Source organism: Macrotis lagotis, chromosome X (assembly GCF_037893015.1).
Source record: "Macrotis lagotis isolate mMagLag1 chromosome X, bilby.v1.9.chrom.fasta, whole genome shotgun sequence".
NCBI lineage: Eukaryota > Metazoa > Chordata > Mammalia > Peramelemorphia > Peramelidae > Macrotis > Macrotis lagotis.
Window position 1 is genome coordinate 385,099,006 of NC_133666.1, and position 26,215 is coordinate 385,125,220.

Here is a 26,215-nt window from a genome sequence, read left to right on the forward strand (position 1 = left end):
TATGGGGGGGGGGGGGTCAAGGTCTTTCCCCTGGCAACCTCTTAGAGTCAAAGCTGGACTGAGACAATTTATAAGGTCCATTTCAATTTTAATATTCTGTAGTTTTTGAGATGGAATTGATGAAAGGTCCTAAAGGTTATACAAAAGGTTATACCTAAAGGTCAACAAAAAAGGCATAATAATTTCCTACAGATAATCTCTAAACATATAATTAATTGCAGAAAATGTAGAATGATAAGAATAAACAGACACATACTAGGTATGTGGCCCTAGGCAAGTCACCTAACCCTGTTTATCTCAGTTTTCTCATCTGTAAAAAAAAATCTGGACAAAGAAATGGCAAACCATTCCAGTATTTTTGCCAAGAAAATTCCAAAAAGGGCTTACAAAGAATCAGACATTGAAAAACAAATGAACAACAAAAAAGACTAAATAGAGAGCTTTTTTGATCTTCACTCAATCTTGGGCTCCTCTTCCTCCTCCTGCCTGTCATTCCTGTCAAGGATCTATCTACCTTTTTCTTCTTTATACTCTCTTTCTCAGCAATATTATCTTTCTGCATGGGTTTAATGATCTCTCTTTGAATATGACTCCCAAACCTTCAAATCTTTAACTTTAGAGTCAACTTTTCCCATAAACATCATCAATTCCTCATTTTCAGCTGCTTGCTGAACACCTCCCCGAGATGTCACACTGACACTTCAAATATGCCCAGTGAGGACTAATGCTGCCTTCCTTCTAAACTTGCCCTTCCTCTTTCCCTCCCCACTTTTGTCTGTGTCTCCTCATCTTCCTTACTACCCAGGTTTGAAACCTCAGAATCATGGATTATAGTTTGATTCATGGATAAGACTTCAGAGCCCAGCCCCTTTATTTTGTTACTGTTCAATCAATTTCAGGCATGTCCATCTCTTCATGAGCCCATTTGGGGTTTTCTTGGCAAAGATACTGGAATCATTTGCCATTTCCTTCTCCAGTTCATTTTACAGATGAGAAAACTGAGGCAACATGGTTAAATGACTTATTCAGAGTCACATGGTGGTGTCTGCAGTCAAATTTGAATTCTGATCTTCCCGACTCCATGTCGAGTGCTCTACCCACTGCATCATCTAGCTGCTCCTTATTTTACAGTTGAGGAAAGAGGACAGAAAGGTTAAATGATTTGTGTAAGGTCACTTAGAACCTGTGTAAAGTCATTCTTTAAAATTCTGTTGTTGCATACATCAAATCAGTTAATCAGTCCTTTCTATTTCAGCAAAATCTTTAAAGCCTGTTCAATAGAATTATAGAACCTAGAGTCATTTGAACGTATTCAACTAGGTGATGCCCTGGAGTCAGGAGCACCTGAGTTCAAATGTGGCCTCAGATACTTATTACCTAGCTGTGTGACCTTGGGTAAGTCACTTAACCCCATTGCCTTGCAAAAAACAAAAAAAGAATGAAGGACAAACATGATCATAATCATCATCATCTGATCAGAAAACCCCTCTGTAATAGCTCTAGCGAGTGGTAATCCAAGTCTCCCCTTGATGTGGAACTTCTTCCCTCCCAATCCTAGATTGGAACAACTCCCATCAACACCACTCTATTTTAGGCCTAAATTTTAAAATCTCATTCTAAATAACCTTTGGTCTCATTTCACACCGTTGCTCTTCATATATATTAGCCAAACTAGATTACTTGCCATTCCCTGAACTTGTTGTGTTCTGCCTCCGTGTATTCATGCTCATAATTATCCTGCTAAAGACTCCTCTCTTCACATTTCCTAGCTTCAGTTACTAATATATTTCACCTCCTTCAAAGAAGTCCAGTTCAGGTGTCATCTTTTCTGATCTCCCTAGCAAGATGTGATCTCTACCACTGTGAATTGTTCATTTCATTCTGTTTGACTTCCATATACTTAATCAAGTCCTATTTTGTTTTTTCATCTATATTCTATTTTTTCTACTGGACTAATGACTTGGTACTGGGAGGAACTTCCAGGAGCAAGACAAGATAGGCATCTTCCCTGCAATTTATCCTCCTAGAGATTTTCCAGGAAGACTGAGAATTTAAGTGATCTAACCATGTTATACATTATGTATTAGATGTGAAATGTTCCTCTGTCATTTCTGTATATTTCTCAACTCCCTTACTGGACTGTATACTCTTTCTGGGCTTGGATTATGTTTTATTTTTATTTTTTGCATCTCCGGTGTATAAGACAAAGTGTGGTGGGAAGTAGGGTCATAATGGACATTTGATAAATTAAACTGAAATGGATGGTACATTTAGACCAAGCCAGATACTGTATTGTAAGAAAAAGAAAAAAAAAGAAAGTTTTTCTTGACTGATGACTGGAGTGAGCATTTATCTGGGGAGAAGAGCAATAATTCACTTCAATTCCTAAAAAGCAAAAAAAAAAGGCTCCTGAGGGCATTGCACAAGCAGTGGAGGAGATGAGTCAGGAGGAGTATGAATTTCATATTTCACATTTTCAAATCTTAAAGATAAGTACAACTAACACATTTTAACTCAAGAATTCTTTTTCTTTTTTTAGTCTATTTTCAGTTTCACAATGGACTCCCTTGTGACAGCCAATACCAAGTTTTGCTTGGACCTTTTCCAAGAGTTATGTAAAGATGATGCACCAACAAACATCTTTATCTGTCCTCTGAGCATTTCAGTTGCCTTTGGTATGATCAGCCTAGGGGCTAAAAGTTCTACTGCAGATCAGATCAATGAAGTAAGTGCCTCTTTTTATATATACCTCTGTTTTATATATACCTCTGTAATCACTGAAAGTTCTCATACAAAGTTATTCTATAAGTGATTAGGTGGTTTAGTGGATTAAGTACTAGATTTAGTCAGTAGGACTTGAATTCAAAATTGATCTCAGTCACTTGCTAGCTGTGTGACCCTGAAATCACTTAACCTCTGGCTAGGTGGTACAGTGGATAGAGCACAGGACCTGGAGTCTGGAGGATCTAAATTCAAATCTGATCTCAGACCCTTGTCACTTTCTAGCTGTATGAACTTGGGCAAGTCCCTTAACCCTGAATGCCTCACATCCAGGGCAGTCTCCAGATGCACATCTCACCACTGGACTCAGATAGCCCTGAAGGACAAAGTGAGACTGGTGATTGGACAGTACTCCTTGCTCAGATCCAATTCATATGCCTGTCATGGCATCACCTCCCTGATATCATGGTCTTCTTCAAAACCTGAAGAACCATGGGGCAGCTAGGTGGTGCAGTGGATAGAGTACCAGGCCTGGAGGCAGAAGGACCTGAGTTCAAATCCAGCCTCAGCTACTTAATAATTGCTTAGCTCTGTGACCTTGGGCAAATCACTTAAACCCACTTCCTTGCAAAAAAAAAAAAGAACTCCTAAAAAATCCCCCTGAAGAACCAACAACTTAACCTCTGCCTGCCTCAGTTTCTTCAATTATGAAATGAGGATGAAATGAGATAACATTTGCAAAATGCTTAGTATAGTGCCTATTATATGAGTAAGTTATATAATGTTATGTGTTATATGTTAAGTATGTAAGAAATGTTTTCCCCTTTTCCTTCCTAAATAAAAGCTCAGTCTAAGAATCTGAATCCTTCACTCTGACCAGGGATAACTTCCCTACTCCTTTATTCAGCACCTTGCTGATATAGTGTCTACAACAGCCTTCCTTCTTCTTTGATCTAAGTCCCTCAAGCACCAACCAAGTATTCCTACTTGTTCCACAAAGCCTTCCTTCCCCAGCCCTGCCCTGGCCATGATGATCTGTCATTTCTCCAAATTCCCAGGAGTAACACTGAAGGTTTGTATCATTCATGGGATACCAATGATATCCTGCTTGGTACTGCACATTATTTTTCTGTTTGTATATTTTATAGATTCATAAGACAAAGAGACTTTTACAACTGGAAAGGGCCCAGGTCAACCTTATTATTTATAGAGTGACTGCCAGCTGTCTTAACTCTATGATGACTGTGGAAGAGAGAGTGAGGCTGTGAGGACTTAGTTGCACTAAGACTCACTTAAATCTAATTTACACATGAACCAAAAGACATCACCCCCAACCCATACCATTTTACCATTTTTCTCAAAGTCCTGTGGTGATGGGAAAGTATCAAAACAGTAGATGGGGATACACTGGGAGCTGTAGTCACAACCTTATATTCAGGTGGCTCAGGCCACTGAAAACAGCAGTGGGATTTGGCCAGACCCCTAGGTGTCTGGGCAACCTTTTTAAGGATCACACCTTCTGGTGTGAGGAAATGGCTAGAAAAGGTGCCCTAAAAAATGTCTCTTACCCAACCTGGACCTTATTGCCACAACAGGCTGGAATCCCACCCTGTGGTTGAAACACACACAAAAAAAAATGTGCAAAAACTTCTTCAAAGAAAATTCCATTCACCTTCATTACATGGATTGTGTACACTACATTAACTGTAGTAGACTTGAAAGACAAACAGTTCTTGTGTGAGAACTCTGCAGGTATCATAGCAGCCCTGAATGAAACAAGGATGGCAAATAAAGGCCAGCTTAGTGAAGTCGGAGCTGGATACATGTTTTTCTAAAGTATCTGCACTGAAGGGCAACTGTGAAGTTGGTGTGGGTTTCAGAATCAAAACTAATCTAGTCAACAAGCTTGTATGCCTCTGAAAAGGAGTGGATGACAGGCTCATGACAATGTAATTTGCTGCTTGTGGGAAAACACCACAACACCATCAAGCTCCCATCCTGGAGACTCTTTCAATCAATGTGCCAAAACAGGACAAGCTTATAATTCTGGGTGACTTAAATGCTAGAGTAGGCTCAAACTACCAGACATGGCAGGCAGTCCTTGGGAGAAATAGAGTTGGAAACAGCAACAGCTACCAAAGACTTGAGCATCTCAAGACTTTCTCATCACCCAGTGTCTTCTGATTACCTAAATGCAATAAAATGTCTTCGATATACCCTCATAATAAACATTAGTATTTAATTATTTATAGATTAGAAAACTGAGGCTGATAGGTCAAGTCCAAAGTTATACAGAAGCTTGGTAGATGAGCTGAGACTAGAATCCTAGGTTTCTTGCCTTCCAATCTATGTTTTTCACATTGTCTCTTCAACTGTATAGTTAGCTTCTTGAAGGTGGCACCTCAGTGCTAAATAACAATATGTTTCTTTTAGGTAGTGCTTAACATCCATTATTTCATTTGATTCTCACAATAACTCTGAGGAAAGTGAACAGGTATTATTATCTCCATTTTATAGATGAAGAAAGTAGGTTCACGGAGGTTAATGGATTTGCCAGAGGCTTCACAACTAGGAAGTACTATGAACCTTAAAAATAAAATGACAGAAAATATAGTTTATATATGAAGTTTTATTATCTGGAGTTTACCATTAACCTATAGATGGAAGCCATTCTAGTAAGGACCATCCCAAACTGAGGGAGATAAGAAAACGCATACAGCAGCAAGGGGAGAGGAACAGAATATACATAACAAGAGTAGGATTTCCAATTTCCCTGGAGACCATTCTATTATTTAATATCAAAAAAGAATCATCCTTCTACCACACCATTTTGCCTGAGGGAAATAATTTTTTTTTTATGAGTTTAAGAATAAGGAGGGCAGGCTAAGTCTAAAGGAGGATATAATTCTTTCCTAGATTAAGTTTTTCCTTTCAAAGTCTAAAGGAAGATGCATTCCTCATAACAGTTAAGAAAATCAACCTTTGATTGTTGTAAAAACTTATAGTAATTATTATTATTGTTATTATACTTTGACAATGCCAAAATGAAGACTCAGATCAGAGGAGGAAGAAAGGCAGGAAGGAGGATACTCACATTCCTATATGTGGTTAATGTTTATAAAATGCCATTTGATCCTTACAATAACTCAACCTCCAAAAGTTTAGGATTATGTACAAAGTTTTTTTTTTGCAAGGCAAATGGGGTTAAGTGGCTTGCCCAAGGCCACACAGCTAAGCAATTATTAAGTGCCTGAGACCGGATTTGAACCCAGGTACACCTGACTGCAGGGCCGGTTCTTTACCCACTGTGCCACCTAGCCTCCCCACTCAATAGTCTTGCAGAGAGTCAAACAGACTAGACCAGAAGAAGCTCTATATGAGCTTCCCTTATCTCCCCTCCCCTCCCCTCCCCTCCCCTCCCCTCCCCTCCCCTCCCCTCCCCTCCCCTCCCCTTCCCTTTCCAAGGCATAGGAATCTCTCTCTACTAAAGCAGATCAGCACTTACACCTACAACTTACAATCTTAACAAGAGTTGAGATGTTAAGTGACTTTCCATATTTACCCATGTTTAAGACATACTCTTTTTCAAAAAATTTGGGGTCAAAAAATTTAGGTTTTTATAAGTCAAAAGGGTTTAAGTGACTTGCCCAAGGCCACACAGCTAGGTAATTATTAAGTGTCTGATTCACATGTGAACTCAGGTCCTCTTGACTCCAAGGCTGGTGCTCTATTCACTGAACCACCCAGCTGCCCGGCCCTCCTGTAGATTTTTTTTACTTGCATTTCACACATTTTTGTACTTGTTGTCTTTGTGCTATTGTTCCACATGTTACCAGTATATTAGGTTATGTTTTGCCAAGTTCTGTCCAGTAATGGCTCAGAAAGGATTTTCATACAGTGTTGAATTCAATTTAAAAGTGATCCAGTTTTCAAAAGTGAATAGAAATTGTGTTATTGAATGTCAGTTTGGTCCTCCAACTGAGAAAACCATCCAAGATTGGCTATGAGAAGAAGAAACCTTACTGAAAAAGCCCAGCAGAAGGAGGCCATGGGCAGCAAGTCAACCAAATGACCTGATCTAGAGAGAGAACTGAAAGGATGAAGAGCGAAGGGCAAATGGAATTCCTGTGTCCACAAAGAGGGTTCAGCCAGAGGCAAGAAGAAATGCTGATGAAAAAGAAGCGGCTGATTTCAAAGGAGACACAATTAATTAGTACTTCAGGTTCATGAAACAGAATGAACTAAGTATGTGTCCAGGCACCAGACATGCCCAAAAGATGCCTGAAAGCTATAAGCAGAAAGTCCTTGAATTTCATGATGAATAAAACTTGAATTCAATAACTTTATGTAATAACTTTTTTTTTGAAATTTCAGGCCCCCAAATTAAGGTGATCTTATACAGTATATATACATACACACACACACACACACATATATATATATATATATATATATTTAATATCGACTATGGAGTTGATCAATCAATCAACAAGCTTGTTGTTGTCATGTGCCAGTGTTAGCAATTGGTTTATGCAAAGGGAGAAGGATAGTTCCCACCCTTAAGGGAGTTTATGTTCAAATGCCCAGAAACAATACAAACATGTATTAACCAATACAAAAACAAAGTTACAAAAGAATTACAAGGTAATCTTGGAGGGGCATTCAGGCCTTTCAGACTCTAGGGCCAGCATTCTAATTACCGCACTATCCACCTTGCTGCTGCCTTAATCTTAGAATGGTGCCTATGTTCTAAATAACTATTTGCTCACTGCAAAACATCACCATGGAAACCCTCATCTACCTTCAGAGTGGCCTTTGAAACAGTCTGAATTGCAAAATATTAAAAGCTGGAATGAACTGAGAGCACAAATCTCAGTCTAGCCCAATGCCCTCTTCTAACAGACAAGGATACTGAGTGGGGGTGGGGTGGCTGAAGGATTGGGGGGAGGAAGGGGAGGAAGAGAAAATAAGGGGCTATCCCAGCTCTCACAAGATTAAAGACATGAAATCACTCTCTTCATGTTGATTCCAGGATTTCAAACCATACTTCCTTTTGTTTCTCTGTTTTGTGACAGCATCTATAATGGATGATTGATAAATAAATGGAGTTTTTTGACTAGAAATTTTTAAAAAGTAGTCAATCATTAAAGAGTTTGTGGATAGAGAAAACTACAGAATCCATTCCACCTCCTTAGAGAATGTAAGCCCCTAGAAGACAGGGACTGTTTTATTTTCATCTTTGTGTTGCTACTTATGTATTTATTACGTACTTATTTATTTTCATCTTTGTGTTGCTACTGTCCAGCACAGTGCCTTATTAATTGATTGATTACAAAAGCCTCTCTGAAGGACAGTATGAAATTTCCCCTAATATTTGTAACATTATAGCCATTTACCTAATAATTCTAATTCTCGGAAAAGGCTTTAAAAACAGGAAACCAAAGTTAGTCATTTACCTAATTATATCCTAACATTTAAAAAGTTCATTAGAAACAGAAAACCTGGATTCAAGCCACAGCTCTGTCATAACTGTGTGTGACCTTGGGGAAATCACATAACCACTTAACATTAAGAGGCACAGTGTCCAACATGAAGATAAAATGGCTACTCTCTTTTGCCATGATCTGGCTACAACCAGACTCTTGTGATCACTTCCATGCAGGGATACTAAAAAATTGAAATGCTTTCAGAAGACAAGAAGCAATGTTGGTGAGAGAATTGGAAACTATTCCCTATAAGAATGGATTTGCATTAAACTATTGGAAAAGGTTTAATGTTTGTTCTTTTTTTTAAGTTTTTTTTTTTTTGGCAAGGCAATGGGGTTAAGTGGATTGCCCAAGGCCACACAGCTAGGGAATTATTAAGTGTCTGAGGTCAAATTTGAACTCAGGTCCTCCTGACTCCAGAGCCAGTGCTCTATCCACTGTACCACCTAGCCGCTCTTTATTCTTTGTTCTTGAAGAAGACCATGACATCAGGGAGGTGATGCCATGACAAGCACTTGAAATGGATTTGAGTGAAGGGATGCTATGCTAAGTCACCAGCCTCACTTTTTCCTCCAGAGTCATCTAGGTCCAGTGGCCCTGGATGTGAGGCAAGCGGGGTTAAGTGACTTGCCCAGAGTCATACAGCCAGGAAGTGCTAAGTATCTGAGGCTGTATTTGAACTCCCATCTTCCTGACTTCAAAGCCTGTGCTCTATCCACTGTGCCACCTAGATGCCCTATGGAGAAGACTTAGAGAGAATATGACTATATTAAAATATTTAGAGGATCGACAGAGATGGCAGAATTAGAATATTAGATTTGTTCTACTTGGCCCCAGAGAGCAGAATGAATAAAAATGTGGGAAATTACACAATGGCTGGTTTGGGCCTCTATTTAGTGAAATATTTCCTAATAATCAGAGCTATCCAAGAGTGGAAAGACAACCTCGTGAGGGAGTGGGCTTTATATTCCTGGAAGTCCTCAAGGGAAGGCTGGATGATCAAATGGGGGTTGATCACATTCAAGTATGTTTTGGACTAGATTACCTCCAGGTCTTTTTCAACTCTTAGATTCTGTTCAAGTGCCTTCACTTACTTTATAAACTCCTCTGATTCTAATAACAACACTGAAAAAAAAGGAGGGGGGAATGTAGACAGAGTCATTACTTTATAGAAGAGGGAACTGAGTTTTCAAGAGGTTAAATGACTTTCATAGTGGCATGGACTATTAAGGGATAGAGTCAGAATTGGGAATGAAGACTTCTGAATCTTGGCTTGTTTTTTTGATTTTTTAAAAAATTACATTATATCCATATTCTGACCTGTCAGGTGCTATACTTCAATGAAGTTTCACAATGTAAAAGCACAGAACCTGAAATTTCTTCGAAAGGAGCAAGTCAAGAACAAGGAGACCAGCAAAAAATATCAGAACCTCCAAATTCACAGGTATCTATCTCATAATAATAGACTGATCTCCCTTCTCAATAAAGATCGTTATCAGTTTGCTGGCTAGGTTTTCTTTGAAGATAAAAGCCCAGGACAGTATTAGGCCCCATACATTGTAAAAAAGCCAAACAAACAGAAAACTAATATGAGACTGAAAATATCTCTGATTTCTTTCACCTGCCAGTCTGTGGGTTAGTGAATTTGGCTCCCCGCCCCCAAACTGCATGAACTAATGTATAGTTGCTAGAAAAGTGGGAATTCCTATTCCATTCAGAGATCTAAGGGTGACATTAGCTTAGATGAGGCTGTGACTTAGAATAGGACAGGTTCAGGGAGGTAGCCATAGTGATTCTCACACAATAAATACAAAAGAAATTTTCTTTGTTCTTTATCAGAAATGTGGCTGCTGCAGTAGTTAAGAAATTCTCTTGGGGCCATTTTGTAGAATTTAGGGGAAATAGTAAGTTCTTGTCATGATTTTGAAATCCAGGTAAGGGGGTTGTATGAAGGTTGGCAATATTTTATAAAGTCTCTTTAAAGAACAATTCAGTAGGCTGAAAGAAGCTCCCTGTAAAGTATCTATTGTTACTTAAGTATCACTACAATTAAAAAATTTTAGCCACATAGAAATGCTGCTATACTTGAATGAAATTAGTTGAATATTGACAAATAGATATATGATAATAGAGTGTGTCTTCAAGGGACAGATTAATGAAATTTTGTCCAATTTTGTTATGTCCTATCAAGAATACAAAGTCCTTGAATGATGGGTACAGAGATTCTGACTCCTACTTTGGGAAACTGCTCAAGAAGCTGGACAAGATAAAATCAGATTATACATTGAGTATGGCCAACAGGCTATATGGAGAACAGGAATTTCCAATCTGTGCTGTAAGTAAACCATAACTATTAAGTAAATTTTGAAGTTCTTCCTCTTCTAGGGCAGTGTTTTACAATGCTCCTTTTGAGGGCAGAAGAACATAGTAGAAATGATGACAGGTTACCATTTGTGCTTGTGTGTCTGAATATTGCATTATGACTAATGGGCTGCTCCTTGTAGTTCCTGCTTTCTCTCTGTTCCTGCTTTCTCTCTGTAGTTCTACCACTGATAATCATGTGCTCTTCCTGCTATTTCTGAGAAAGTATCATAAGTGGTACATACCAGGTCATTCTTCTCTAACCCTAGTTTGGCAGAATTTCACAACTAACTCTGCTGTCCCACTGAAACAGCTCCAATTTACAAGTCTCTGAGTATTTCCTCTGCTCTATTACTGATGGCTTAACCAGGTATGAACAGGATGATCTACCATGAAGCCTTCCTTCATTGTGGGAGAGGGAAAAACTTTAATCAAGATGTATGTCCACCATACATCTTATTCACAGGTTGAAGCAGAGGTCAGTGAACAGAGGTACAATTTTTAGAACTAAAAGGATAAGAGGATACTGCAATAAAGGTCAAAGTCAGTAGCTGGGGTTGCCAATTACAGAACTTCCTGAGTGGAGGTAGTAGTGTCTTAGTATTTATATAACTTAAGAGAAAGTCATGTAAAAAGTAAAACTTGATTATAAACAAGGGGGAGGGTATATGTCTAACAGGAGACAAGGTTTGAAATCCATGAAATTCGTGTTGATTCTGAATTAGTGAGGAACAAGGTATTGGGTTAGACCAGAATCATCCCAGTTTGCCATACTCACCATTCTCCTGCCATACCCAGTCTTGTTTCATGCTAGCAATTATCTTCTCTAGCAACAATGGATTCTGTGTAGTTGATTTCACTAGGGTTCATTTGCTCCTTTCAACTGATGTTGAGATAGTCTAAAGGTAAAGAAAGGCAATATCATATAGCAGATATGAAACCAAAATTGGAATTGGGAAGACCTGGGTTCAAATCCCACCTCAGCTACTAGTTCTATGACACTAGTCAAGTCACTTAACTTCCCTGGGCCTTGTTTTTCTTCTGGAAAATAAGGAGATTGGATTATATGGCCTATAATATTATTTCCAGTTTTAAACTAATGATTCTATGATAGAGCCTTTTGTAGCCCTAACAACGAACAACAACAGTGAAGTATGCCTTTTGCTATATAGGGATGCACAATTCTTAGAAATAAAAATTAAATTTGTGGAAGGATACCAAAATGCAATAGCATTGGAAAGGACTGCTATTCCAAGGTATTTTCTAATTAAGAACAAAATCAAATTCCTATCTTCCATATAAAATGAGATTTTTGTGTACTAGGTTTTGATTCTCTAGAAGTAATAATAATAATAATGATGATGATGATGATGGTGTAGTCAGTATCACTTAAAAATACCTAGTTTATGGGGCCGCTAGGTGGTACAGTGGATAGAGCACTGGACACAGAGTCAGGAGTACCTGAATTCAAATCTGGCCTCAGACACTTAATAATTACCTAGCTGTGTGGCCTTGGGCAAGGAAAAAAATAATCTAGTTTATATAAAGGACACAAATGGAATTATGAAGATATCATTCTAATTTTGCTCTAATTCATGATCATGCTAATTCAATGCGATTACTCAAATAGTCCTGCCTCATTTCAGATTGCCTATAGGTAGAAACAGAAAGATTGGTTTCTACAGTATTTAATGACTGGATATTACCTGAGATTTATTTCCTTCTACTATTGGATTACTTAGATGGTATTGAAAAGTCTTCCATTTCTCTAATCTAACAGGAATTTTCAGATAATGTGATGAAATTTTACCATACAACCATTGAAAGTGTGGATTTCCGAAAAGATACAGAAAAATCCAGACAACAGATTAATTTCTGGGTTGAATGTCAAACACAAGGTAAGAAAATGGGAGTTGAGAGTAAAGTTGGAAAGCTAAGGATTTTTAAGTTTTCATGTTTTTCATAGGATTTAGAGCTAGAAGGGATTTTTAGTATACATCTAGTTCAACCCCTTCATTTAAAGATGAAATAACTTAGGTCTGAAGAGTACTGATTGTTAAGAGAGTACATAATGATGATGATGATGATAATGACAATAAAAACTGACATCTAAAGGCACTACAAAGTTTGAAAAGTCATTTATATAATTATTTCACTGATCCTCACAACTTTCCTTTGAGGTTAGGGCTCTAGGTGTTATTATTCTCAATTTGCATGTAAGAAAGCTTTGGGTGATGAAAAAGATGTCCTACCTAGGGTCACAGAGCATGTCAGAATTCCTTCAGTGTCTCAAAGCTATCTTTCTGATTTTTCTGTATTAAATAAAAGTTGTTTTTCTCCTTTGTCTGTTATATCACACTGGCTATATCCTACCCAGTGAACTGTTAAGTGTTCTGTCAAGTTCTTAAAGAAAGTTTGTATTGCTTGTGCTTACATGGTTGGCAATGGAATCTAGAAGTTTATCTTTAAATTTTTATTTGCATAGTGAGGAAAATATCACCAACATGTCAAAGGAAAAGCAAAGCAAGAAATCCAGAAGCTACTTTTCAGAATTTAAGTTCTGCAGAGATAAAGACTTTTCAAAACAAAACTGAAGAATAAAGGATAATTTTCCTCAGACTTTTTTCATTATAGTGTATTTTGTTCTGAGTGAAGAGGGATACAGGAGAGAGTGGAGAAAGGCAATATGAATGTAGTATGAATTGAAAAAGAAAAGCCATAAGAATACACATAACCCTTTAAAAAAACAGAGTCCTTGACTTTGAAAAGGCAGAAAAACTGCCCATTAAAAATGAGATCTCTCCCTTCCTTTGACTATGATTAGGTCACTAATGGGTGGGATCAAAATACTTCAAATTTTGACATGTCTAAATTTAGGAAGTCACTGGACAGAACCTTCCAGGGATGAGGCTTCAAAAAGTGGCTATCAATTCCAATCATATTTAAGTGTCACCTTTAAATACAGGTTCTAGGTTGCTCACCTACAGCCTAGAATACCAAACACATTTTCTTCAAGGTTAATTACTGTGATTTTGTGGGCCACGACCCAGTAACTATGAAGTTATAGCTCTCTCCCTTGATCCTCTTTCCAACTTTATTCCCCTTCTCATAATTATGTATTCTTTTGGTTATCTCTAATAAGCAGGTTACAGATTGCTAAGGTTAGAAGGGACCTTTGAAGTAATTGGTCCCAACCCTTTCATTTTATAGATGAGCAAAATGAGCCCCAGAGTGCTAAAATGATTTGCTTAAGGTCACACCCAAATTTTGGTCTTTCTATTCCAAGACAAGTACTCTTTCCACTACTTCCTCTATCATATTTGGGAACAAGATGTTGCCTTTGTGATAAACTAATTATAAGTTTGTGTTGAAGTTGGTAGAAAAAGAAGCTTAACTCTGATAAACTTAAGATTGTTCTTAAGACTATTGGGTCTTATTTGTGAATGTGGGCTTTCATGCAAATGTATGTTAATGCATCTATTTATTTTTTAATTTTTCAATAAATATTTATTTTCTCTTAAACACCTCAAGTTAAAAGAAAAACAAGACCCTTCTAATAAATAGGTGTTGTCAAACAAACTCCTAAATTATTACTGACCAAAAACTTATGTCTAATCATCTGTAATGGGTAACATTTTTCATCTGTCAGTCCCCTGGAATCACAATTGGTAATTAAATTGATCAGCATTCTTAAGACTCTCAAAGCTGTCTTTCTGATGATATTGTTATTATATAAATATAGTTTTTCTAATTATATCTACTTCCCTCTGCATGATCATTGTATTAAAAAAACAAAAAACAAATCTGTAGAACAAAATTCTAGTGCTGGCTCATTTTTTTGCCAGCTACTTATGTGATCTTGGGTAAGGTGCTGAAGTTTATAGGCTATAATATCCTCAGCTGTAAAAAAAAGAAAGTAGAACTTCCTGATTTATAACTATGTTTTCTGCATTTACCATTCTATGGTTCTGAACACCACATATACCTTCCCCCTTCCCACTCAATACAGAAAATTAGTGAAAAGGTAGATGGTCCAGGTCTGCTCCTTGCCGATGATACAAACTAGGTTGGACAACATTCTAACCACATATGTGTCCTAGAGAATCAATATGCCAGCAAGCTTCATTAACTATCAGGCTACTTGATGGGGTTTCTAACAATGGAGTTCTGCATTTTATTTTTCATTTATCTACAGATTCTTACTGAGCTCTTGCTATATGTGTATATATAGCCCTGCTCTTGTCTCTTTGTGGAAAATGGATATTTAAGGCATGCAGGAAATTTATAATCCAGGTGGGGAGAAAGGATGTCTATATAGAATGATAGGATTTAGAGCTAGAAGAGCTCTAGCGGTCATCTAATCCACCTATTAATTTGGAAATGAGAAAATCAAGGCTCAGAAAGGTTAAGAGTCACAACAGAGAACTCACAAATAATAAGAACTAGAGTTGAAATAGGACAACAGGAGGTCCTTTGACTCCCCAAACTGTGCTTTTTTGACATGAACATGTTGTCTCTTTTAAATAAAAAGGTCAACAACAAGAAAAGGCAGAGTGTTCTAAGAATTAATTAACTAGTCTATCTAATCACAGGGGAGATATTTTATGAGTCCAAGTAACTTGACCCAGATAATGCTGAAACCACTGCAGTTGTGATTTCCTAATTACTGTTAGTAATCATTGACAGATCACGGAGAATGGAAGGGGCCAGATGTTGCAGGATCAAAGAGAGACAAATGTGGGGTTTGCAAACAATGAGCTTGACTTCAAACTCTAGCAAATTCTAAAACCTACTGTATTGTTAAAAACAGAGCTGAGGCAGCTAGGTGGTTCAATGAGCAGTGGATAGAGCACCTGCCTGGAGTCAGGAAGATTTGAGTTCAAATTCAGCCTCAGACACTTAATATTTACTTAGCTGTGTGACCTTGGGCAAGTCACTTAACCCCATTGCCTTAAATAAAATTTTTAAAAAAGTTAAAAACAAACAAAAAAGAAACATCACAAAATCTTGGCTCATGAGGTTGAAGTTGCATGACTTAGTAGAGAAGTATCTGGACTCAGAGTAAGGACTTAGGCTCAAATCAATTCTTTAAGACACTGGTTGGGTGACCGTTGGTAAACCATTTAAGTCTATGAGTCTTAGTTTCCTCATCTTCAAAATGAGAACAACACCTGCTTTACTGGTTCTTTTTTTTTTTATGTTTTTGCAAGGCAAATGGAGTTAAGTGGCTTGCCCAAGGCCACACAGCTAGGTAATTACTTACTGGTTCTTATAGGGAGGAAATGAATGTTTCAGATTTTAAGGTGCTAAAAATATCCACTCAAAAATTTTAACATAACTACTGTATTTCATACATGGGCAGCTAACTGGTGCAGTGGAGAGAGAGAGTGCCAGGCCTGGAGTCAAGAATACTCATCTTCCCATGGTCAACTTTGACCTCAGATATTTACTAGCTATGTGACCTTGGGCAAGTCACTTCACTCTATTTGTCTCAATTTCCTCATCTATAAAATGAGCTGGAGAAGGAGATGGCAAATGACTTCAGTAGAATTGCCAAGAAAACTCTAAATGGGGTCATGAAAACTCAGGCATGAGTGAAACAACTGAATAACCACAAAATATTTCACATTTAGCATGTGTTCTGGACTGTTTCCTTCAGGTAAAATCAAGGATCTCTTTGACAAAGACAACATTACTGATTCCACAGTACTGGTGCTGGTGAATGCTGTTTATTTCAAGGCCAAATGGGAAAAAAGTTTTGACCATGACAAAACTGAAGACTCACCTTTCTGGCTAAACAAGGTAGCAACCTCTAAAGTCGACAATCTTTATTTCAGTTTTGAGAATAATATTAAAAAGATTCGACATGTAGTGGTGGATAAAGAGTCCACTTCAAAATCAGGAAGAACTGGGATCAAGTTTTACCTCCTGTACATATCAGCTGTGCAACCCTGGCCAATTCACTTAATTTCTTAGTATTCTGGGCCAAAGGTGTCAAACTCACACCTAGGAGAAGCAAGCAAGGTCAGAAACAGTTTTAAATGTAATTAGGAAATGTTTGACAAAATAAGTAAAAAATATAGTGCAAAATAGATAATGTTAACATGGGTTTTCTAAGTCAATAAGCAGATGAGATATCCATTTCTAACTGAGTTTGACACATCTGCTCTAGGTAACTGTCAAAGAATATAAATTTCAGAGAAAGTGATAACCTGCATTGAGAAACTTCCTACCTATGATTCCCCAAAGACAATGATATCACAGGTTCTATGGTTAATCACAAGCATCATGGCTTAATGGAACTTGGGAGGGAAGAAGACTTGGGTTTAAGTCTTCAATCTGACACTTCTGTCTGATCATGATCAAGACCAGTTTACCCTTCTGAGATTCAGATAAATTGTAAATGTTTTGCGCTCTATATTAGTGGAGGAATTTTCTGTATGGATGAGATTATATATCCTCAATATATTATAGTTAAGTATGTTTTCTCTAGTCCATACATGCAAATAACAAGTTATTAAGTATCTTTTTTTGCTTTTAAATATATTGACATGAATAACTCATTGGAGAATGAGAGTATCAGTTTTACTTGTTTCATTGTCTATGGATTATTATTCTTAAAAAATCAGACTAAGTGGAAAGAGGATAGGATGTATATTTAAATTCTAACCTGCCATTATCCTTAGCATCCCTTACTAATTAATATAATATGGTCAGTCCCATGTACTACGGAGCAGTGTCTTTCTTCAGAGAATGATGCCTCAAACCTGAATTCAGTGTAATTTAGATCAGCTAATTATTTTAACTTCAGTAAGGTTTTTAAATTCCTAAAAAAATGTATCCCTTTGTCTGAGGCAATCATGAGCAAGACTGAGTGTGAAAAGGACTAGTTTCTCTCTTAACTTTTCCTATTTTTGTTGACAGAATGAACAAAAAAGTGTAAAGATGATGAGACAGAAGAATACATTTAGAATTGGTTACATTGAAGATTTAAAGACACAGATTCTTGAGATGAATTATATCAAAGGAAAACTCAGCATGTTTGTGCTGCTGCCTACTTTCCCTGCCGAGGACTCCACTGGACTAGAAGAGGTAAATTATTATTTTTGTCTCTGAGCTGAGAACTAACTAAACCAATGAATTCATAGGTCAGGTAAAAGTGAACAAATTAACTAACTTTAGTCTCTGATAAACAAAGGTGTGTCAGAGATAGAAGCAGGATAATGAAATCCTGAGTTCATGCCACTAAGGGGAGCAGTTGAAAGGACTTGGGGGGGTGTTTACTCTGGGAAAGACAGATTTAGGGGTACATCATGGAAGTTGTATTCAAGAATTTGAAAGACTGTCTTGTGGAAGAAGGATTAAATTTGTTCTTCTTGGTTCTAGAATAAAGAACCAGTGGCCATCAATGAGTGAGTGTTGCAAAGAACATTTAATGTCAATCACCCATTTTTATTTTTCATCAGAGAAAACAAACAAACACCATCCTTTTCTATGGCAAAGTCTGCTCTCCTTGAGAATGAGTCAACAAGAAAAATGGTAGCATACCCTCCCTTTGCTATATAACATGGGTATAAGGGACCTGAATTAGAGTTTATCAGTCACTCACTTAATCCCACCTAATCCCAAAAGATAAACTTGGTAACATTTAGAACTGTAAAAGTGGAATGGAATGATTCAAGAAGAAGTAGTCTCTCTTCCTTGTAGGCCTTGAAGCAGAGGCTGGATGACCATTTAGCAGGGATATGCAGTGGCCAGTACTCAGAATAGCTGGTTCGCAGATCCTTTATGACTCTAAAAATCCATGATTTTGTAGATTATTCATATAGAATAGACACTGGTTAGCTTCTGAAGTCCAATTGTACTTCTGTCATAAATACTTAAAAAAACTATCCATCAATTAATTAAATATACATATATGTACATATATATGTATATTTCTCCATAAATATCTGGCTAATAAATTCTTGAACAAGAATCTGTTCAAACTAAATGGATCTTTCTCTTTCTCTTCATAGCCAAAGGGAAAATTTATACCTTCTTAAACATTACCTTTTTCTATTACAAATTAAGGGAAGATGGACAACAAGTAAGGAAAGGGCCTAGACTTTTCTCAGAGAAGTGTGCTTCATTTTCAACATTAGACTTTCCAGAGGCATCTGTCTGGGGTATATGAATTTTCTGATATAGACATGGAGCTGCCTGGCAACATGAGGATAGATTACCAAGTAGAGTAGACACCAAAGAGATAACTAAAGGATCAAGTAGTATATTCCTAGTTCAGTTGAGGACAGAAGTGTTTAAGGTAGCTTTTTAAACCAAAAAGGGTCTAACCTGGAAGAGTTTTAAAATGAGATACGGTTGGGAAAAACCCTTGCAGCACTCAACAGCTATGCATAGGGACCTGGGTTTTGGAAATAGACTTCATATTACTAATTATCCTTTTTTTTTATCCTGGTAGCTTAAAAAGCAGATGACTTCTGAGAAAATAAAAGAATGGACCAGTCCCACAATTATGTGCGATGAAAAGGTAGATGTCTCCTTTCCCCAACTGACCATGGAAAGTAATGTGGATCTCAACCTTATTCTCCAAAAAATGGGGATCACAGATATCTTTGATGAAACCAAATCTAATCTTAGTGGAATGTCTTCAGATCCCAATCTGTATTTGTCCAAAGCTGTCCATAAGACATTTGTGGAAATTAATGAGGATGGTACCCAGGCAGCAGCTGCCACTGGAGCTGCAATTACTACAAAGTCTGCCTCACACTACGTAACATTTAATGTCAATCACCCATTTTTATTTTTCATCAGAGAAAACAAAACAAACACCATCCTTTTCTATGGCAAAGTCTGCTCTCCTTGAGAATGAGTCAACAAGCAAAATGGTAGCATAGCCTCCCTTTGCTATATAACACGGGTATAAGGGACCTGAATTAGAGTTTATCAGTCACTCACCTAATCCCACTAGCCCCAACCACCAGCTAACTGCCAGTATCACTTACTTACACAATCCTTTGCCAATACTGTTTACCTCTTTGTTGACAGTACCCCTGCCAGCTCCCAGGTACACTTCACTGACCCCCCCCCCCCCCAGGTTTCCACATCAACAAAATTCAGGAAAAAATGTTTATTTTCTTGCTTATTTTGTTTTTCTGTATTACTAATGAATCAAGTGAATTAGATTCCCTAGACTATTCAGAAAGGAACTGGTTCTATTAGAGAACAATGTAGGAAAAATAGAAGCCTGGGATTACAGTTTAAATGGGAAAAATCTTCCATACTTCACATATGCCTCTAGGGTAAAGATAAAAATCTGGGGTGGGGGGCTGGGGTGAGGGGATAGGTTGAGGATGACATAAGGTATGTCAGCAGAGAAAATGTACTGTTTTGTTACATTCTCTTCAGCTGCAGGGAAAAAAATCACTCTCTACCATCAGTCAATCCAGTCATTTGTTATGTGTAAACTGCTGTCTTAATTCCATCCAACAAATATTTAAGTCTACTAAAGAAAATTGAAATAGTGCTCCAGTAAACACAAATCCTAAAGTGGGAAAACAGCTAGATACCTAACACTTATCAAAGGTTGAAAATCAGATTACACTAATTCTCTCCTTTGTGAAAAGGAGTTATGTTCAATGTGTATCCTCTTCTGAGAGAAGGGAAATGAGATTTCTCAGTATTTGAGTCATAGAATGTCTACCATAAATGCTCAGAAATTAAATCCTCATTTACATACTGATAAATTTGGGGAGGAGGCATAGTTAACTTTCTGATCTGTCTTCCTATCATATCATTTATATTGATTTAAAATGTTCCTTTTAAGTAGAGACATTTTGACTGCTAACTAAAATGTCCAAACCATGTTGCTAAGTAATGAAAAAATTTTGTTTTGTACTGAACAATAAAGATGTGAAATATAATGCATATAACCTTTGACTGTTATTTATATACTTATGGTAGAAAGGAAGGAAATAAACATTTATTAATATTGTTCTAAGTTCTTTAAAAATATTATCTAATATAATCCTCATAATAATCCTGGAAGGTAGGAGCTATTATGATTCCCATTTTTGAAAAATGGGACAGCCAGAAGTAAAGTGACATACTGAGGTCAAACAGCTGGATATAAAAATTAGAGTATAAAAGATTCTAGTTTGTGGAACTGCTGAATTCAATCTCAGGTTATCTAAGGGAAGCTTAAAGTTCTTACATGGTCAAAAGTTCAAAGAAAAGTTTCAAATAAGACCCTTCATTAATACGATATAGAAAAAGAGATTCATTTTCTGGACACCAAACATGACACTTTTCATACTGACACCTTTTCTGACTATACAAAAACATTTATAGAGAGTATGGGATGGAGGCTGTAAACACTAAAAATCTGCAAATCTTAAAAGTATAGGGTTAAAATAAAATGACAGAAAATATAGGTTAGATATAAAGTTTTATTTTCTTGGATTAGCCGTTAACCTATAGGTGGAGGTCATTCTGGTAATGACCATGCAAAGCTGAGTGAGATCAGAATATTATACAGCAGCAAGGGGAAGGGGTCAAAATATACTAACAAGAGTAGACAAAACCTTAAACTTCCCTGGAGACTATTCTATTAAGTATAGAACATGCTTATACAATGCTATTTGGACTTTAATCATCAGGAGGGCAGGTCCAGTCTTCCAACATTCTTTTTTGCAAGGTAATGGGATTAAGTGACTTGCCCAAGGCCACACAGCTAGGTAATTATTAAGTGTCTAAGGCCAGATTTGAATTCAGGTACTCCTGACTCCGTGTCCAGTGCTCTATCCACTGTACCACCTAGCTGCCCAAACAATCCAACATTCTTAACTTTGTCTTCTGGAGTTCAGAATTAACATAAGGGCATAGTCTATGCTGAATACAATTCTAAAGAAATCAGCCTTTGCCCCAGGAATTTAGTTCTGAAAAATTAATTTATTATTATTATTATTACTACTACTACACTCTGACCAGGCATTAGTAGGAACCTGGCTACTTAAATGTGTGTTTAAGAGTTCTATACTTTAACATCCAATCTTTGCAGCTGTGAACTGTTCTAAGGTCCTGAGTTTAATTCCCAGCTGATACTTAGGTCTAACCTCTACATGCCTCATTTCCCTATACAAAGGAGATTGGACTAGAGGAGCTCTTAAGTCTCTTCCACCTAACCTAAATCTACAATTTTATAATTAAACTGGAAGGTATTTAATGATGTCCTGTCTGAAATGGGTTTGGGAAGAGATGGAGGGAGAGGTGTTAAGAGGAGATACATAAGAAGTAAAACAGTTCTTCATTATCTTCAGTTTTATGTAAATTTCACTATATCCACCCCCTCCCACCCCATCCCCCAACTTTGCCAACTCTCCCTCCCCTTGGGAAGACAACCCACTTCCAATCCATCTAAATGGACTTAAATTACAATTCTGTGATTCTACTTAGAATTACTGTTGCTATGGTGATATACAATAACAATAAAATATAGCCTATTTGCCCTCTGATGGCAGAATAAATGGAGTTGTCCTTGAGGAACAGACTATGAACACACTTGCTGACCATTATCCTGTCCTCTTTCCCATAGCAGTCTTCTGTTCTCTAGCCTAGATAGCAACAATTCCTTTAAAAAGGGAACAGAGGCAGAAAGGGGGCTTCATTTGGTCATTATTGGGGTTCTGATGGTTCTGAGTGAAGGGAAATAGCAATACTTATGTTTGGGCCAGAAGCCCAGAGTCTTCCCCTTCCCTAATTGTTTTTTTTTCTTTTTCTTGACTAGATAAAAGAGGCCACAGTTTTATTTCTTATCTAGTGTTAACCAAGTAATGGGTGTTGCCTCAGATAAACTGAGAGGTGGGATAGTCCTTAGCCAAAGGTCAAAGTGTCTCACTATATTTGGGGCCTTCTTTAGTCATTCTATAGCTATACAAATATGTACAGATATCTGTGTATCTTACCCAAAGGACCCAGGGCTCTCTGGAGGAGTGAGGCTACCTCACTTAAATCTAATTTACTTCCTCTTTGAAGCATGACAGACCCTAACTACAGGGGGGCAAAAAGGTGGTGGTGAGGCAAACCAGCAGTTTTAAACTTCCTGCTATGTGGTACTAAGCATTTTACAAACATTTCATTTGTTCTTCACAACCTTAAGGTAGGTTCTATTCTTTTACAATTTTACAATGGGCTTCAGTGAGTTGCTCAAGGTCACACAGTCAAGTAAGTATTAAGTGTCTGAGGTTGCATTAGAACTCAGATCCTCCTGACTCCAGGGGTGATGCCTCATCCTAGCGGCTTCCAGATTCTTTTACAACTTATGAAAGTTCGAGGCAGACAGCATTTTAGTGACTTACCTAGGGTCCTAGGCAGGGAGAAAGGTCTGGGGCTACTCCAAGCCTTATTCACTGGCTCACTTAGTTGCACGCCTCTGTATCTTGTCTAGTTTGTCAACATTCTTCCTTAAAATGTGCTGGCTGGAGCTGAATACAGTACTGCAGGTGGAGTCTGCCAGAGTATGGAAGGCACATCACCTACCTAGTTGTGGCCACTTTGACCTTGCTAACCTTAACATTACTTGGAATGAAATGACAGAAAATACAGGTAAAATATAGGCAATGCAGGTAAGACACGAAGTGTTATTTTCTGGGATTTACCATTAACCTATAGCTGGAGGGAGCTGAGGGGGATCAGAAAACCTTTACAGCAATAAAGGGAGGGGAACAATATACACAACAAAAACTTCCCTGAAGACCATAGTAATATTTGATGTCAAAAAAAGAATCATCCTCGGGGCCTGAGGGGGGGGGCACAATTCTCTCCCGGATTAAGGAGGGCAGGAGGTTCTTCCTTTCAAAACTAAAGGTCACATTCCATTCCTTAGGTAATGCTAAGAAAATCAACCTTTGCCTAGGAATCTACAGTAAAAAGTTGCAGCGATCACGATTTTAACGTTTTGATAACAAGTAAGGGGCGGCCTTCGTTCAAGTCCGGCCTCAGACACTTAATATTTACCTAGCCGTGTGGCCTTGGGCGAGCCACTTACCCCCACTGCCTTGCAAAAAAAAAAAAGGGGAAATTTTTTTAAAAAAAAATGTCCCTGAATTGTGGGTTTCCAGGGCCGCCGCTCATCCTCCGGACGCTGGATTCTGCGCTTTGTCTCCGCGGAATTCCACGGCCTCGCGGGCCGTTCCGGGCCGCGCGCGCCGCCGGCTAGCTCACCTGGCGGCCAATCACGAGCCGCCCCTTCCCCCGGACCTGCCTCCCTCCGCTGCGGCCCGCGCGGCATAGTCCCTCCCCCCTGGGGGAGCCAGTGAGAGCGGAGTTCTGCGCGCGGGGCCCGGCGGCGCGCTCCGCAGCCTCCCCCCCCCTCCCTCGGCGTGCCGCGGGGCCGCCCCTCCCCCTCCTCGGCCGCCCCGGCGGAAGGAACGCTCGCTCGGCCGAGGCCGCGGCTCGAGACCTCGCGAGAGGCGGGCGCGGGCGGGGCGCTATGGCGGCGGTCGGGAACGGAGGCGGCCCCTCGCCGGGCTCCTACCGCCCCTTCGAGCCGCAGGCGCTGGGGCTCGGCCCCAACTGGCGCCTCACCAGCTTCTCCGACCTGAAGGGATGAGGCTGCAAGGTCCCGCAGGAGGCGCTGCTCACGCTCCTGGCGGGACTGAGGCGGCCCGAGCCGCCGGCCCCCGGCCCGGGCCTGGGCTTCGGGGACGGCGCGGCCGAGGAGGCGGCGGCGGCGGCGGCGGGGCCGGAGGCCGGGCCCCTCCTGGCGCCCACCCTGGGCATCGGCATGGACTCGTGCGTGATCCCGCTGCGGCACGGCGGGCTGTCGCTGGTGCAGACCACCGACTTCTTCTACCCGCTGGTGGAGGACCCCTACATGATGGGGCGCATCGCGTGCGCCAACGTGCTGAGCGACCTGTACGCCATGGGCATCACCGAGTGCGATAACATGCTGATGCTGCTGAGCGTCAGCCAGAAGATGAGCGACGAGGAGCGCGACAAGGTCATGCCCCTGCTGGTGCGGGGCTTCCGCGACGCGGCCGAGGAGGGCGGCACGTCGGTGACGGGCGGACACACGGTGCTCAACCCCTGGGTCATCGTGGGCGGCGTGGCCACCGTGGTCTGCCAGCCCAACGAGTTCATCATGCCCGACAGCGCGGTGCCCGGCGACGTGCTGGTGCTGACCAAGCCGCTGGGCACGCAGGTGGCCGTCAACGCCCACCAGTGGCTGGACAACCCGGAGCGCTGGGGCAAGATCAAGGCGGTGGTGAGCCGCGAGGACGTGGAGCTGGCCTACCAGGAGGCCGTGCTGAGCATGGCCATGCTGAACCGCACGGCGGCCGGCCTGATGCACACCTTCAACGCCCACGCCGCCACCGACGTCACGGGCTTCGGCATCCTGGGCCACGCGCAGAACCTGGCCAAGCAGCAGCGGAGCCAGGTGTCCTTCGTCATCCACAACCTGCCCATCATCGCCAAGATGGCCGCCATCAGCAAGGCCAGCGGCCGCTTCGGGCTGCTGCAGGGCCGGTCGGCCGAGACCTCCGGGGGGCTGCTCATCTGCCTGCCCCGGGAGCACGCGGCCCGCTTCTGCGCCGAGATCAAGTCCCCCAAGTACGGCGAGGGCCACCAGGCCTGGATCATCGGCATCGTGGAGAAGGGCAACCAGACGGCGCGCATCATCGACAAGCCGGGCATTATCGAAGTGGCCCCGCGCGGGGCCGCGCCCAGCAACTCCCACGGCGGCCTGCAGCCCGGCTCTTGAGCCCGCCCGGCGCCGGGCCTCTGGACCCGATAGACTCTGGACACAATCATGGATCGATTTTTTACAGGACTACCCGTTGTTCTGGGGAAGGGGAAATTTCCAAAGAACCTTGTTTGAACGGTAAAAGTTGCCCCCCCCCCCCACCTCGGGAGGGCGGCTTGTCCACAATGAGCCAGTTAAGGAAAACAGCTGCTTTTGTGCTAATGTCACTGTCAAAAAAATTCTATTTTAGATGTTTTCTTATGCTCTGGATGGGTTTGGCCTTCTATGGGAGAAGCAGAATAATTTGATTTCCCCTTCCAGCAACAAGATGAAGCAGTTAAAGTTTTGAACTTTAATGTGATTGAGATTGCTTGGTTGATTATATTCATACATAGGAAATTAGATTATTTATTGAAGGTGAAGGACACATCCAAAAAGAACTTAGATCATATGCAAATAAGCCTGGAACAAAAATTTTCAAACTCGTAATAGATGGTATACCTGGAATTATTTATTGGGGTTTTTTTTTTTTCCCCCTGCAGTGTTGGCTCTTCCCTACCCTGGCAAGAAGTGAGCAGCTTGTCCAAAGGTTGGGGAGTAATGACCTGAAGCCATTCTGCTAACCTTGCCTAGGCTCTATTTATGATGCTTCTTCTATAAAACCCTATTAAGGGCTGGAAGAGGCTGAGCAGAATCTCAGAGCCCAGGACTTGGTGTTACTAAAATGTATAATCTCAAATTGTCATTTCCTGGTTATCAACCAATAAGTTAATTTCTAGATCTCAATAAATAAAGAAACAAATAAAATCTCTAGATAAACTGTATCCTTAGCATTCCTCTTATCTATCAGTGAAGTAACACTATCAAAAAAAGGAAAAAAGGTGGTTTGGTTTAACCTGTTCTT

General features: G+C 39.9%; 2 protein-coding genes across 2 annotated transcripts in view; both read left to right on the plus strand.

The window, feature by feature from the left end:
• SERPINB12 (serpin family B member 12) overlaps positions 1–20,490 on the plus strand; it is a 32,424-nt gene extending 11,934 nt beyond the window's left edge. Inside the window, exons 2-8 of the mRNA XM_074199427.1 lie at positions 2,540–2,725; positions 9,535–9,651; positions 10,399–10,542; positions 12,349–12,466; positions 16,228–16,370; positions 17,493–17,660; positions 19,030–20,490. Of these exons, the coding sequence (XP_074055528.1) occupies positions 2,558–2,725; positions 9,535–9,651; positions 10,399–10,542; positions 12,349–12,466; positions 16,228–16,370; positions 17,493–17,660; positions 19,030–19,434 (1,263 nt within the window). The 5' untranslated portion in view covers positions 2,540–2,557 and the 3' untranslated portion in view covers positions 19,435–20,490. The remainder of the gene's footprint in view (positions 1–2,539; positions 2,726–9,534; positions 9,652–10,398; positions 10,543–12,348; positions 12,467–16,227; positions 16,371–17,492; positions 17,661–19,029) is intronic.
• Positions 20,491–23,838: 3,348 nt separating this feature from the next.
• LOC141496845 (selenide, water dikinase 2-like) lies at positions 23,839–25,415 on the plus strand. The gene has a single exon (XM_074199426.1). It carries the CDS (start codon positions 24,058–24,060, stop codon positions 25,327–25,329), a length of 1,272 nt encoding a protein of 423 aa, XP_074055527.1. The 5' UTR covers positions 23,839–24,057; the 3' UTR covers positions 25,330–25,415.
• The last annotated feature ends 800 nt before the right edge of the window (positions 25,416–26,215 follow it).